Raw genomic sequence first — 16504 nt, 5'->3', positions numbered from 1 at the left:
TTAGGTTAAATCCTTAAGAGTAAAGAAGATAATGGGGATGGGTATTTGGGTTGATTGTTTGATTGTTTAAACATAATAATTATATTATTGTGGGTTGAAAACCCTATGTACTCACCAGGTTTCCCAACCTGACCCACTCAGTTTATTTATATCACAGGTGTTGATATGAAGTCACATTACACTGAGAGATTTAAAGAGATGTAGATCACTAGTGTAAAGAATTGTAAGTTCTGTTTATGCTTATGTTTCTGTATTAACGATGACATCCCAAACGTTTTAAAATGAAATAAATACGTTTCTTCGAAAATGTTTTGATAACGTATTTACCATGTTTTTCTGGGAACAAATTCCGCAACCTTTTTACGAAATGAAGTACTCTGATTTTTATAAAGCATAAACAAAATCGGTCTTTTCTGGACGTGAAAATTGGGGATGTCACAGTTGGTATCAGAGCATTAGTTTAAGCGAACTAGGAATATGGATTTATTTCTAGACTTAAACTTAGAATGCTAAGCGATGATTGTGAGGTGTGAGCACTAGCTTATTTTAGGAATGGTGCCTAAAATGCTTTTATGTGCTAAATGCTTTGTGCATGATATGTTGTTAATTGTTCGGATCTAGAAACCTTATGTGTTTAGGATTCTAAACGTATGACTACGATATTAGAACTAGCATGTAAACGTTTCGAAGTGATAAGGATGATTTAACCGTTAATCCTAAGTAAAGATCTAAATTCACCTTATTCGGTGTATAGATCAAGATGGTAAGGACCCGTAGCAGAAACGTAAACGCAAATGGAGATAGGAACCAACCTTCAGTGGTTCAGCAAATACCTATTGTTGAAGAAGTTGCACCTGAGCCGGCCGTCATGGCTGGAGTTCAAGCCATGATTCAGGCTATGCTAGCTGAACAAAGGGAAGAAATGAGACGGATGCTCCATGAAAATAGGGACGAACCTACCATACATGTCGAACCGACGGAGCCAGTTCCCGAGCAATCTGAGGAAGGGAACTACATCCGCCAAGTGAGTCAAGTAGGGACTCAAGGTGAGCAAAGTGATGGCCCATAAGGGAGAAACAACAAGGATGGGCGGGTGTACAAGAATTTCTTGGGTGCGAAACCACCAAGTCTCTCAGGAAGCCCGAAGCCGGTTGAGATTATGGATTGGATCTCTGAGATGGAGATGGTGTTTGAGAGCTGCAGTTGTAATGAGAAACAGAAGACTGTCTTCGCAGTAAGACAGCTGAAAACTGGAGTCTTGAGCTGGTGGAAGCTATTGGCAGATACGATGCCACGAGGAGAAGCCTTAAGGATGTCATGGGAAGAGTTCTTGGAACAGTTGAAAATGCAGTACTGCTCGGAGATAGATCTGATAGACCTAAACAACGAGTTTTAGAACCTGAAGAAAAGGAAGATGAGTGTTGATGAGTATGCCACCGCATTCACCGAGAGGATGAAGTTATTCCCCTACTTGGTGCCTACTGAACTCTCCAAGATTGATAGGTTTGCTAACAGACTGCCCACTGACTTTGGCCCAATGGTCAAAATGGCAACTACCTTGAAAGCAGCTGTTAGGGCAGCTAAGAACGTAGAGGCCCAGATAAGAGAAAAGGGTCTAGAAAAAGATAAGGCAAGAGAGAAGCAGAAGTTTGAAGGATCTTCGAGGTCGAACAAGGAAAGAAAATTCTCAAAGTTTGGAGGAGGAGATGGAGGTGAAGCGAGATGGTGTGATAGATGTAAGAAGAAGCATGGTGGGAAGTGCAATGAAGAAGTGACTTGTTACAAGTGTGGGAGGACTGGTCACTATTCCAAAGACTGCACACATGATGATAAAGTATGCTACGGATGTGGAGGAAAGGGGCACATGTCCAGAAACTGCCCAAGGAAAAATAAAGCAGCAAGACCAGAAACGCCACCAAGGCCGAGGGTATTTCACATGATCCTTGACGAGGCAGAGAACCATGCGAGGAATCAAGAATGAGGACTTCTTACCCGAAGATCGGATTATGCAGTAGCGATAGTTTCGTATGATGTAGCCTAGTAGAGGCATAGTCTAGGGTGAACTTGAACACCTATGTAATCGTTTCAAGAAATAATATAAAACCTTCGTTTTGTTATCTGATGTGTTTAATGATTGTGTGATTTTCTGCATAGTAACTTGGGAAACTGCGAGAAAATACTTGGGACGAGTATGAGTAGGTGTGAATGGTAGTAGAGGCCTATACTACCAGAAGCACAGGACTCACACTTGGATCAGGGAAAGTCACAAGGTTACCAAGAAGCTAGTAATTGATTTCGTTTTATTCAAGTGTGTTGTTACCATCGTTTCGGTAATGACTAAGAAGATTGTTGATATTCCGACCCTAGTGGTCATATCGAATTGAGTCCGACTACGCTAAGTATGCTATGTGGTTTAGAAATCAAGGTCGATGTAGCGTACGACTTAAACCAAACGATTGAAATCAAAACGATCAATAGAAATATCACGCTTGTTATTAAAGAAGTTGGTAGCTAGAAATGCCAAATGTTAAATTGTGATTATATCACATTAGAACATGAAGGAAGGCATAGCTTGTTTTAGAATTTAACTCTAAGAGACCTAAGTCTAAGTGTTGCAACATACGATGATAGGTCATTAGAATATGACACATCGATCCATAGTAGTAATAAAAGAAATCATCTCAAGTTCGTATCCAGTAAGGATTGATATTGTGACTTGAAGGTCATAATTGGGAGTCTAGCCTGAGGTAGAGAGCAGGTACACGATCGAGTACTTCTTGCAGTCAATGAGTCTAAGAGATAGACTTGAATGAATGTAGAAGTTATAATTATTACCTAGGATGAAGAGATGATGTATGGAGTCATTATACGACCCTGTTTCGTTGATGATTCCGGGACGTAATCATCCTAAGGGGGAGATAATAACACTCGTAGATCCGGGCTAGTCAAATTAGAGGCAATAGGGGTCGAAAATGACTTTTCGACAAAAGATTATTTAGAATAAATAATCTTAACCAAGATGTAGGATATGTCACAAGGTTTCCGTACATATAAAGAACGCCGAAATCCGAGTTATAACGAAGAAGTTATGACCCGTCGAAGTTTCGCGTCAGAACCGGCACAGTACCGGGAAGCGTAAATAGTGAATTTACGATAGAGTGAGATTTAGCCTTATCGATCTAAACGAAAGTCGTAGAATATGTTAAACTAAGAACATCGATAAAAAGAACGCCCAAATCTGACTTCGTATGAAGAAGTTATGATTTTTCGAAGTTTCGAACTAGCAGTGTACAGCCCGAAATTCGAATATTAGATCGAGCGGTTTTTAGCCGACATGACCTAAACGAGAATCGAAGATCTCGTTAAAATTAGCGTAACGAGAAAAAGATGGGCGAAAACGGATGTCGGATGAAGAAGTTATGAGGATTTAACGGACCAATCCTGTCCCGGCCTGTTAATAATATAAAATTTAAAATCGAGCCAAAATTAGCTGACGGATTCTAAACGAAAGTTGTAGAGTACGTTCCCACCTTCGCGTGGATATAAAGAACTTCAAAAACAGAGCTCGTACGCGAAAGTTACGAATTTTTAAAGTTGAAGCATGAACTTGTGAAGCTAATGCATGAAATGATGACGTGGCTCAGTCAGGTCCATTGCTTGTTGATCACGGTCTAGTCTTCGGATTCGGACACCTGTACTTCGGATGCCCAGCATAGCCAAGAAGCGCCTCGCGTACGAGGTACGCCATGCGTACGAGGAGGGAGCGTTGCGCGTACGCCAAGCCTTCTGCGGTCCGAGAAGCAGCCACGATGCACCATCAGCGAAGCGACACATCTCAAGGAGAACGCGCCGCGTCCGAGGCTACGCCCCGCGTAGTCCGAGGACCTCCGGCCTATAAATTGAATGCGAGATTTCCCGGATTTTCACACCTTTTTCACTTCTCTCTCTAACTTCTTTCTCTCTCTAACCTATTCCAACCCCCCTAAACCCTAGAAAAACCCCCTAGCACCCTAAGGAAGCCCCGAGGCTCCCGGAGTCCCGAGAAAAAGGAGTTTTTCGGTTTCGAAACGCTGCTCCAATTAAGTTCCGGTTTTCGATAAAATTCGTTGTAAGTGTGCTACGCTTACGCAATTTTTAATATAGCTTTCAAATAATTATAGAAATGTTATTAGGTCCTTAAAATAATTATTTGGGCTATTATTATGAGTTATATTGAGCATTATTAACACTTAATAATAGTCAGACTAATTAATTTGTCGCGGTTATCGTTAGACTAAACCCTAGTGGTATTGGTACTAGATTTTATCGAAGGAATATCGTTTTGAGAGTATCGAAGCGCTATCCGAGTGCTGAGTCACCACCTACTCAAGTGAGTGCATAGTCCCTTTCATCTTACACATAGATATGAAGTATTTTATATAAACTACGTGCTATGTGTGCATATTATCTGAATACTTGTTGTCTATGCTGGATGAACATTTTATACATGTTTTAAAGGATTTAAACTGTATACGTATTTTATATATACGAATGTGTTGGGTATGAGATGGGTAGATGAATGATGAGAGATAGAAGATGACGTGAGTATACATTGGCAGCTATAGACTTAGTGCCTATGGGACAAACACCGGTAGCTATGGACTTAGTACCTGTTAAACGTTGGTAGTTATGGATTTAGTACCTGTTAGGAATTGGTAGCTATGGACTTAGTACCTATTAGTTAGACGTTGGTAGCTATGGATTCAGTACCTGTTAGGAATTGGTAGCTATGGACTTAGTACCTATTGAACACTGGTAGCTATGGATTTAGTACCCGATGAGTAAGATATAGCAGCTATGGAATTAGTGCTCTACGAACGAACATCGGCAACTATGGATTTAGTGCCAGTCCTATAACCCGAGAAGTAAGGGACTTCGGAATAAACTAATGCATGATAGATGACTCTTAGGTTAAATCCTTAAGAGTAAAGAAGATAATGGGGATGGGTATTTGGGTTGATTGTTTGATTGTTTAAACATAATAATTATATTATTGTGGGTTGAAAACCCTATGTACTCACCAGGTTTCCCAACCTGACCCACTCAGTTTATTTATATCACAGGTGTTGATATGAAGTCGCATTACACTGAGAGATTTAAAGAGATGTAGATCACTAGTGTAAAGAATTGTAAGTTCTGTTTATGCTTATGTTTCTGTATTAACGATGACATTCCAAACGTTTTAAAATGAAATAAATACGTTTCTTCGAAAATGTTTTGATAACGTATTTACCATTTTTTCTGGGAACAAATTCCGCAACCTTTTTACGAAATGAAGTACTCTGATTTTTATAAAGCATAAACAAAATCGGTCTTTTCTGGCCGTGAAAATTGGGGATGTCACACACCCTATCCCAGGCAATCCAATGGATTTTCTTTTCAAATCTTGAACTTCCTCATAAGAAATTCTTCTCAGCTTTTCAAGTTCATTCATTATGCACGAAGGGGCTTTAAATAGTGAAAAATAATACGTAGGAAGACTACCGAGGACTGATTTGATCAAGGTAACCCTTCCACCAAATGACAATGATTTAGCTTTCTAATCCGACAAATTAAATTGGAATTTGTCAGTAATTGGTTTCAAATGTTTCCTTCGAGACATATTGGCACCTACCGGAACACCAAGGTGTGAAACTTGAAAGCATCCAAGTATTTGGGCTATGTTTTTTATGTTTGAGCGAGTCCCATCACCCACAAAGATAGCATCATCAACATATAATACATGAGAGAGCATAGGTCCATTGTTGGGGATTTTGATACCGCTCAAGATAGACTTATTACATACAATTTTCATGAAAACATTCAATCCTTCCATAGCTAAAATAAAAAGAAAATGTGAGAGATGGTCACCTTGACGAACACCTTTAGTGATCGGAAATTCAAGGGTAAGAAAACCATTAATAAGAACCAAAGCTCAGGCAAAAACGAAACAACTTTTAATCCAAGATCTCCATCTACCACCAAACCCCATTTGTTATGTAACCGAATCAAGAAACCCCGGTTTAATTTTACTAATTTTAATTGTAGCATTGAACTAAATAACAAACATATCAAACAGCCATTATGTTATATAAGTATATTAACTAACTAATATCACCACTAAAAGATAAATAATCAATATCTATAACATAGGAGAACTAGAATCGACTAGACTAATTTACATATTAAGCTCGTCCTAAATGTTACAATCTACATAACATTACAGAATAAATTTATTTCTACTAAAATATATATATCATTTGTTTCAATGGGATTGTAACCTTCCATAACTTTATATTTTTATTTGTATTTGTATTTATAAATAAAATAATTGTAATATGATTATTTTTTGCATAAATATAATTACTTTGTTTATAAACAACTAAATATTAAACAAAAGGAGTAATAATGATCAATAAGATTTTTCATAAAAAAAGACATGGATTACATTCAATGGTTTTACCAATATACAAAATTGGGAATGAAAGGAAATCAATTCCACCTCCAAAAATGACAAATCCATGTCTCAATTCTTTAAAACAAAAGGATTTTATATAAAACAAAATAAAATTATCTAAAAAGCATCTTGAGTTCTTCAAGTCGAGCTGACCGAACTTCTTCATCAGTAAGAGCTCCCGCAATCATCCGTTGCTTCCTCGCCTGAACTTGTTGCATTCTTTCCTCCACCGTTTCCTATACACATTTTTATTGAAGGGTTAAATAAGTTTATTTTTCAAAAACAAATTATCTTTTATAAAGAAAAAGATTGTAAATATAATAATATATTAGATAGAAATAAAAACTAAGGAACTATAACACACAAACAAATAAAGCACATTTCTTAAAACGTCATGAAAAATGGTATCTTAGTTTTATATGTTATCAAGACTATAAAAAGGAGAAAATTCCACGTGGACTTGGAATCGTAAAAAAGTCAAAGATCGAATGTGGTTGGTCAACTTCAAAATTTTAGAAAAAGAAATATATTTATTTAATTAATTAAGTTTTCAAGCAGGTGTTTCATATTAGTGATTGGGATTTGTTGACCAACCAATTTTGAAATACTAGAAAAAAAAAGGTTTGATTTCGATTGACTTTGACTTTGACTTTAAGGTCAAAACTAGCAAAATCCAAAGACTTATTGAAGATTATGAACACTTTAATGATATTTGAAACGAAATTGACAAAAATTAAATATGGGTTTTTATTTAAAAATTAAATATTCTAACCTTGACAATAAATCTTCTAACACAAACAGTTCGCTTTTGACCAATACGATGAATCCTCATAATCGCCTGCTCCTCCACCGCAGGATTCCACCATGGATCCTACACAAATTAGAGCAAAATCCAAAAGTCAAAATCAATTTTTCTTAAAAAAAAGTCAAAATTAGGGCTTTACCATAAGGAAAACATTAGAAGCTGCTGTCAAATTCAATCCAACCCCACCGGCTTTTAACGACATTAACAATACCTACAAGGGTAAAACAGACTTTTCATTATAATCTTTTGCAAAATAATATAAATTTTCTAGGGTCCCCTTTTTACAAAATGGTGAAGATAAAACTTTATCTTTCCAAAAAGGTTAGGAAAAAATCGATTTCACCACTTTTTAAGGGTAAAATAAAGTAACTTTGAAAGGGTAAAATGGTAATTACGCACCATTTTATCTGAAGTCTCATTAAACTCCTTCAAAGTCTTTTCTCTGTTCTTCTGTGATAAACTCCCATCAAATCTCAAAAACCCAATCTTTCTCCTCTTCAATGGAATCTCCAAAAGATCCAAAAACGAAGTCCATTGACTAAAAACAATACTTTTTTCTCCAAATCCTTTTCCCCTTATACTCTCCAAACATTCCAGAAGCTTCAAAACCTTCGAAGATTCTTTCCAATTCTTCTCAACATCAACCCTAAATTTACTCTCAGTAGGGCATGTAATCAGGTCAGTTTTTCTCAAATTTTGCCGACAAATCGGACATAAACCTTGAATTGGGCTTCTCCAGCTTGATAAAAGACACTCCCGACACATCCGATGCGCACATGGTGTAAGAACAGGGTCGTCTGCTGATTCTAGACAAATTGGGCATTCGGTGTTTTCGCCTTTTTTTAAATCGTTAACTACTTCTTCGATGTATGCTTTACTTGGATTTGGAGCAGAAGCATCGGAATTTATATCGAGAAATCGTTTTGCGAGTTTGCTTAGATCCGAAAATTGTTGGGTGTCGCCTCGGCTGTTGATGTTCGAACAAGATTTTGGTTACAAAAACGACAAATTGAAGGGTTTTTTGTACAGAATTGGATCATAAATTCATAATCATATTACCTCATAACTAGAAAAGGGTGATTGCAGCATTGTCGTAATCTGAGTAGAAGCTCGAGAATGTTAGCGTAGTTGTGAAGAACTTTGCCTTGTGCTACAAATTGATCGAATTGGACCTGTTTTGCGTAGACGAAAACACATCAAACGTTTGATTTTGTTAGCTGAATTTGAAGAAAACGCGAAAAAGAAGCGATAAACAAAGACTTACTTTGGATCTCTTGAATAAAGCATCATAGAAATCACGTTCAGCTTCTGATTGTTCGCATTCAATCACTTGTATGTCTGTTGGTGGAAGAACAAGAATGGGCCTATAGATCATACATTAAACAATTCAGTAAATTACTCTTATTTTATTTTCTTAGATGTTTTATTTAAATAATTTGTACAAACCTTCCTTCTTTATCCTTTGTGTCTTTTGTTCTTCTAAGCATGAGTGGCCTTAAAATGGCTTTTACAAGCTTTAGCCCTCTTTTATCACCATTCTCATATGGCTTCTGAATTAACTTGTTCCACCTAACACACATTTAAAAATAAATAAAAATTCAATAAAAATAGGAAAAAGTCATATAATTTACATTTGGGTCATAATAATATTACTCAAATAGACCACTTACCATGCCCAATTGCACCATGGCTCAACACGTAAGAAACACAGAAGACTGTAAAGATCTTCCAAATTGTTCTGCCGAAATGAAGTGAAATGACTAAATTACCCTCCATCTTATATTGGATTAACAACTTGGATAAAATTGTTGTTTTACATTAAATTCAACAACCATCTACATTTTTTTTTGGTTTTTTCAACTTTTGTCTCTTTTGTTCCCTTCTAGCAACTCTATTAAAAGATAGTTGTTAAATGCATGTGAAATGACAATTTTACCCTTTGTTTGGGGAAAAAATTGGCATTCCAGTCTATTTACACTTCACAGTGTTACTACAAGCAATCAATAGAAACCAAAAAAAACATCTTTTTCAACAAAATCCAATAAAGAATAACATAAAGGGCAAAAGGGTAATTTAGTAAAACAATAAACACCTGAAGAGGGGTACCAGTTAAACACCAACGACAATATGCTGACAAGGCAAAAGCAGCTTGAGCACATTGACTTTTTGAAGACTTGATAGTGTGAGCTTCATCTAACACCACTCTATACCAATCCACTTTATGAAAAATGCTATTCTCTGAGTACTGAAAACAATGAATTACATAAATTAATTACTCAAAAGGGTATTTTATGTGTAAAATGAATCTTTATAATAATTTCAACAAGTAAAGTAAGAAAGTGGAATAATTACAGTTTTATAAGATGCAGAAAGAACACCATAAGTTGTTAAAACAACAGTAGGTTCAGCTATCACTTTTGGATCATTGCTTCTCTCTCCTCCATAATGAACAAAAACAGATAAACTGTTTGGTGTTGAATGAGTTTCCAGCTCATCCTATTAAAAAAAATTTTAAAAAGATTAATTTTTAAGTGAAAAAATGGTTCATTTTTCATGGTTAAGAGTTATTACTCTTTCTTGGGGTATTTTCAATGAGAAGGGCATTTATGTCTTTTGCATAGACAAGATCAAGTGAGTTGTCACAACTTGTTCAAATGGGATAAATGCAAGAAATACTAACACTTTATTATTTATCTGTGTAGTAAAAAATCCTTCTTTATTTCTTTTTATTACAAAAGTGTTATTAAAAACTTTTTTTTTTCTTTTGTCTAATGTAAATATAGCAAATAAGAACAAAAAGTCAAACCTTCCATTGACTCAACAAAGCCATAGGACAAACAATGAGTGTTCCACCTTTTGGTCTTTTTGAGAAGCTTTCATTATTATTTCTACTTTTTATGGAATCATTTTTTTCTTGAATTTCTAGGGTTTCTTTTCCTGTTCTTGAAAGGATTAAAGAAATTGTCATCACAGTTTTACCAAGTCCCATTGCATCTGCTAATATCTGTACAATTTCAATCAAATCACAAAAAAAAAAAAAAAATCATTACTATGTGTATTTACTATTATCAAACTAAATACTTCCATTTATTTGTATATCATAGCATCCAACTTTGTTTCTTTTAAAACATTATACTTTCAAGTTTTTTTTATTAATAAATTATGCTTTTAAAGATTTTACTCAATTACAGCATTAAAGTTTCGATTTTTTTCTTATTAGGACATTATACTTTCAAAAATCTACACTTTGTATTTGGATTTTTAAGGTTTAATTTCATAAAAGACCTTGTATTTTGTGTTTTTTCCAGATTAAACCTCAACTTTAGTGTCATTAAAGACCTTGTATTTTTTTTCATTTTTTCAAGTAAGGCCCTTTAAGTCAATTTTTTTTCTGAAAAACTTGTAAAATGTGAGGGTTTTTTGGAAAAAACAAATAAAAGTTGAGGGTTTTTTTAGAAACTGTTAGAAGATTGAGGGTTTTTTCAGAAGAAAAAAAAAAACACAAAAGTTGAGTGTTTTTTCATAAAAACTGAAAATATAAAAGGTCTTTTTCAGGAAAAAAAAATTAACTTGATTTTTAATCCGGAAAAAATACAAAATATAGAGTAATAAATTTATGAGATTAACCCGATTTTTAAAGTACAAAGATTTAATAGCAAGAAATTAAAATAGGATGCTTTAATAAAGAAATCAATGGAAGAAAAAGTACATCGAAAATTCTTGTAACTCATCAATTCTGTGAAAGGACAAACTTACCCCTCCAATGGCTGTTTGTGTTGCTTTTGGGAATTTAGTAGTTGCTTCCCCAGAGAAAATATTCACATAAATTGCAGTGGCCCTTCTGTTAAATTAAGTCCCCAAAACAGTAAACTATTTATCAAAAAAAAAACAATTATATATATATAATTAAAATTTGAGATTAAAAGTGTTCATACTCATCACATATATTATATGCAGCCCAACATGGATGAAGTGTCTCTTCTGCTTTCTCAACATCAACACCTTTCTCTGATTCTGTCATCCAATAAAGAGCTTGCTTCTGGTATGGCCTTAAATCACATCTAAGGGTAGTTGGAGGATCTATTTCCTTCAAAAAACACAAGGGCATTTCAGTCATTTTGTTATGAAATTCAATACCTTAACCAGAAAAAGACTGAAAGTACAATGATGTCAAAAATGGTGTAAGACATAAATAAATGAAAGTGTGTTTGATATTTCTTTAATAATACCCTTGAGTTAAATTATTTAAAATATACCTCCAAATTGTACATGTCAGCAGCTCCAACAAGCTTGTTTAAAGATGATTCAGAAAGAATTTGAGCATCTTTATTGGGTTCTAAAAGCAATGGTTCTCCACCTTTTTGTCTTTTTACAACAGGAAGTGATGATGCAGCTTCATTTATATCAGCCTGTTTACACAAAGTCAAAAACATTTGTGATTACATGTTTAAATACACTCCACATAATAAAGAAGAAAAAAATGAAGGTGAAAAGGAAACAAACATACTTCAAGTGTTGCTTTTTTACGAGAATCAAGCTCCTCTGGTGTGAATTCAGCCTAGTTAAGATACAGTTTAACAAAAGTCAAACAAAGTCAAGAGAGGATGAATTGTAATGGATTCTTGAAAAGTTCTGAAATCGAAAGTTGAAAGAACATGTTACCTTTTGAAATGGATTCTTTTTCAACAGCTTAAACAAAGTCAAGAGAGGATAAAGTGTTGAGTCGATGTTTGAAGAGGATTCCAGCTTCCATGAAGACTTTCCATCTTCACTAAAGATTGAATGATGAATATAAAAACTGTCGAACAAAACAACAATCAAAACATTTAGAAAACATAATCATACACAAAGTAAAACAAGAAATACAAAAGATGAAGATTTTACCTAATATAAAGCATGATCTCTTGCATCATTGAGAGACACACAGGTGCAGCTACACATCTGCCAAGAACTTTCACCTTTTTTGAATTAACAAGTGGAATTAAGCACTTTGACCACTCCATTGGAAGACGCCCAATCTGAAACAAAAACATGAAATCAACAATTTCTTATAACAACTAAAAAAATTGAGAATATGAGTAAATTGTTACCTCTCCGGATCGTTTTGTAGAGAATCTTACAATCCCAGAAGCAGCAATTGCAGCTCGTGAATTGGTCCAGTAGCTACTCTTACTTCTTGAATCGATATTAGGAAAAGCGAAGTGGACGATTTCATTGTCTTCGAGTTTCCTCCCTTTTGTAGTCGATACACCAGTAATGGCGGTTCTTCCGACCAGCAACCAATCAGGTTCTCCTTCGAAATCCCCGTTTTCTATTAGTATTGGATTCAGCTTCTTATCATCCGTAACTCCTTCCCTCTCCCTCTTCAAATGTAAACTGTATAGAGATTGAGGCATCGATGAAATCGGTTGAACCAACTTTGGTTTTTGTTCTTGTTTGCCCACTTGAAATCCATCCAACTCTTTCTTTACAGGGATCGGTTTTACTTGAGGTTTGGTTTCAGATTCATCAACTTGTTCTGATTTAGCAGATACGTTTTGGGAGTTCTGATTAAAACCAGCTTTGTTGGAAACAGAAATAGGTTCCACATCAAGGACCGGTTCAGATTCATCCATTCTTTCTTTCTTAACAAAAGCAAGATACCGGGGATCGTTTTCCGATAAAACCTTAGTATTGGTTGCATCGAGAAACTCAGAAAAAGACATTCTAGGTTTTTTTGCCTTACTACAGCCATCATCGCCAATGTAACAATCCTTACCTTCTTGTTCTTCCTCTTTGATCATCGGAGTTGTCGTGATTCGAGTCCCGCCTGTGCTTGTAATCGTCCGTTTGACAGGAAATCCCGGCGTATCGATGGCCATGGCGTGTTCGGTTTTTATGGGTTTTGAAGGGGGTGAAAGAGTGAGATCAATTGAAACGATGGGTTTGCTGCTCTTTGCATCGTCTTCTATAACAATGGGTGATTTCTCCATTGCTGGATTATAGCTAAAGAGTATAGAGAATTGAAAATTGCGAATGGATTGTGAAGTGATATTTATTTGGAGACAAAATTGGCGCGATATGTTAAACATTGTTTAAAGCTTTTCGCGGGTGTTTACGTCTTGGTGTAAATTATTGGCGGGTAAAAAATGGAGGTAAAAACGAAGGGCAAAATTGGTGGGAGTTATTTCCATATTATTTTTTTCTCGGTTATTTATATCCGCTTAAAAAATGAAATAAAAAGATGTTTGTATTGATAACAAGATTAAATTACATAATAATAAATGTGGTAGATTTTAAGTTACAAGACAAAATTATACAAATGATCATTGTGTTTGTTATAAAATATCACTGTAAATCTTTTTAATGAATTTTTTACATGATCCTTTTTAGGTTTAAAACCTTTGCCAACCACAAAGAGTGATCCTTTGAGCTTTAAACATGAAAATGATCAACCATACTAAAATTTTCTCAAAATGATTGCATTGGCATTTTCTATCAACGATAAGAACCATTTGTATAATTTTGTCAAATTATAAGTTTTAGTTTTAGAGTTTGTGTTGATTTCTTTTCAATATTACTCTTTTTCAGAAACATATACCAAAGGTAGATGCCGTATAAACCACTACACACAGATGAAATAAAATAGCATCAATTATCACAAAGTTTTGAAAAGTCTAAAGCCTCAGGAAATAATGTGTGTGTGTGTGTGTGGGGGGGGGGGATCCCAAAAAAAAGTTTATGGTTTAGGCAACTTATGATCAAAAAGGTAAAAAGCTTGATTATGACAGATGTATAACGTTTGTGATTCCATCATTTGGAAAAAAGAACCTTTTAGATTATAGAAATGACGATTATTTTATTTAGTCATAGGATAAATAAAACAGTACATAAATGATCATCGGCCATTCGGCCTTGCCACTATCCTTGCACCTTCATTTAAACATATGATATATTAATCTTCGTTTTTTTGTATGTTAAAAATTGGATATTTGTTCCAAAATATTTTGCCATTTGTTCTTTTAATTTTGTTTTTTCATTTTTTTACTTATAAAAATTAAAGAAATAGCTAAATAAAATATCACATAGCATCTCTCTCTCTCTCTCTCTCTCTCTCTCTCTCTCTCTCTCTCTCTCTCTCTCTCTCTCTCTCTCTCTCTCTCTCTCTCTCTCTCTCTCTCTCTCTCTCTCTCTCTCTCTCTCTCTCTCTCTGTGTGTGTGGGGGGGGTTCAACATGCAAAATGATGAAGCAAATGTTCATCTGAGTTTAAATTCAACACACATTAGCTCATACACATTAGAAAAACTCGAAAGGCTACCCAAAAGCATTGCAATTTTATGGTGTTGTAGTGTTTAAATTCAGATCTCGAAGACTTCACAGAAGGGGAAAGATGAAAATCCAAGATCTCTCAGAACGATTTGCAAAATCGAGACTGATAAGCTACAGAAATTCAATTGATGAATCGGAAGGTGAAGAACACTGGTGTGGTGAATTTGAAGACAAAGAACTGTCACACCCCCAAACCGACACGGCGAAAATGTTCGGGGGCGAAGGACGTCTTGTACAATATCACAACAATTGCATCATAGTAATCAAAGTAAACACAACCATTACATTGAATATGTAAAGTATTTACATCTATTCGATACATAATTTGTATGACAACAAAAAGGTATAACAAAAGTATAAAAGACGCGACTCTAACAACTCCGTCTTCTCAAAACCTGTGGGTGTACATAATTGTCCACGTTTGACCGTAGTGCCCAACATCTAAACACTTTTGTTGTGTTCTTCTTGTGATAATGTTTCTGGTATGTATGTAGTGTTACTGTGTTAGTATACTTCTTATAAAATACTTAGATTTTAAAAGTATACTTTTAGTTCAGAGCGTTTCGGCCCCTTAGTGTTTATAGTTGTATGTCATGTAAGGTTTGATATACTTAGTTCACTATAAACAATGCTATGATACCAATCTATCACACCCCCAAACCGAGACGGAAGAAACGTTCGGGGGCGGAGGATATCATGTACAGTAGGATTAGTTTCGTACCCCCAGAGGGTACAAGTGAAGTAGTGTCTCACAACCCTGTATTAACTAGTTTACGTGTAGTGTTGTAGTGTTCTTTTGTATTTGAAACCGTATGTACGACTTGTAGAGTAAAAATAATTATACTTAAATAATTATTTAGTATGGTATTCCTGTATTTGGAAAATAGTGTTGTATACCAAAAACTATATCTAACATAGTTTATATGTTCCTTAATGTGTAAGGTTCTTGAGTTAGTAAGAATGTGTATTTAATCCCAAACTATACCTATTATAGTTGTATGTATGTTCTCGTTGCATGTGTCGAATTCTGTAAAGGTTTTGTAATGTTCCCAAACTAAATCGACCATAGTTTGAATGTATGATATATATTGTACTGAAAACTTGCAATTATGGTTGTATGTTGAAAACTACCCTTATGCTCAACATGTTACAAAAGGGATAAAAATATATGAATATTTTTATAAAATGTAGTAAAATTCTCGGCTTGTATCAGTTACAAAAGTTTTTAATCTGTTTGAAATCATTTGTATGAAAACACAAAAATCCTTGTGTGTTTACTTGTATCCCCCCCCCCCCCCGATGAAAACATTAAAATAGTGGAAATATAGGGGTATGAACTCACATTTAGTGTGTGCTTGCAGCTGGATAGCGGGCTGAAAATATGACTCTCGAGTTGATGTACGCGGAATTAACGAATTCCTAATGATAATCAAACGCATAATTGTATTTATATTAGTGAAACCATTAATTAAAGTATTAGAAAACACTTGTTTTTTGTTAGGAATAGTTACCGAGAGTGGTTGAAGTGAATTGGAGAGTTTTCGGTCAAGCTCAACCTGAGAACAAGGTTCTCAGTTCAATGCAGTTTTCGGTTGGACACTATTTTTGGCCAAATACTAGTTTGCGGCCGAAAACTATTTCCGATTCTGCTGGGTTTTCAGCCCATTGAAGATATGAAGGTTGTTCATGGTGTTATTGGGGGAAAATATGAAGATTTGAAGGTTTCCCCTTGAAGATCTAAGTGTTCTTGGGAGCGTTTTGAGAGAGTTTTCGGGTGAAAAATGGGAAATGACTAAGTTTTCAGGTGAAACAAATATATACGGTTGGGTTTTCGGCTGGAGATGGGTTTTCGGCCGAAATTTGTTTTCGGCCAGAGGGTTTTCGGCCGAAAACTCCTAGATGAACGAGTTTTGCT

At 35.1% G+C, this 16504-nt stretch overlaps 1 protein-coding gene across 1 annotated transcript; it reads right to left on the bottom strand.

Moving 5' to 3' along the window:
* Positions 1-6424: 6424 nt before the first annotated feature.
* Positions 6425-13288, bottom strand: LOC145093921 (Helicase protein with RING/U-box domain-containing protein). The gene is made up of 18 exons (XM_079032163.1): positions 12371-13288; positions 12165-12298; positions 11943-12078; positions 11788-11838; positions 11537-11689; positions 11216-11367; positions 11037-11121; positions 10087-10284; positions 9633-9776; positions 9373-9525; positions 8951-9018; positions 8727-8849; positions 8545-8644; positions 8340-8452; positions 7680-8247; positions 7420-7491; positions 7248-7346; positions 6425-6711 (listed from the first exon to the last, which is right to left on the bottom strand). The coding sequence occupies exons 1-18, from the start codon at positions 13250-13252 to the stop codon at positions 6589-6591; spliced, it is 3354 nt and encodes a 1117-aa protein (XP_078888289.1). The 5' UTR covers positions 13253-13288; the 3' UTR covers positions 6425-6588.
* Between the last annotated feature and the right edge of the window lie 3216 nt (positions 13289-16504).

Source organism: Lactuca serriola, chromosome 3, assembly GCF_051521515.1.
Source record: "Lactuca serriola cultivar US96UC23 chromosome 3, Lser_US96UC23_V15, whole genome shotgun sequence".
In the NCBI taxonomy this organism is placed as follows: domain Eukaryota; kingdom Viridiplantae; phylum Streptophyta; class Magnoliopsida; order Asterales; family Asteraceae; genus Lactuca; species Lactuca serriola.
Note: the sequence above shows the minus strand (reverse complement) of the source record. Positions and strands in the feature narration are given on the sequence as shown.

Coding starts and splice junctions, on each gene's coding strand:
- LOC145093921 (XM_079032163.1), bottom strand. CDS start 13,252: ATGGAGAAATCACCCATTGTTATAGAAGACGATGCAAAGAGCAGCAAA. Junction 12,299..12,370: donor CTACAAAACGATCCGGAGAG/GTAACAATTTAC, acceptor TTTTTGTTTCAG/ATTGGGCGTCTTCCAATGGA. Junction 9,526..9,632: donor TTTCTGCATCTTATAAAACT/GTAATTATTCCA, acceptor CATTGTTTTCAG/TACTCAGAGAATAGCATTTT.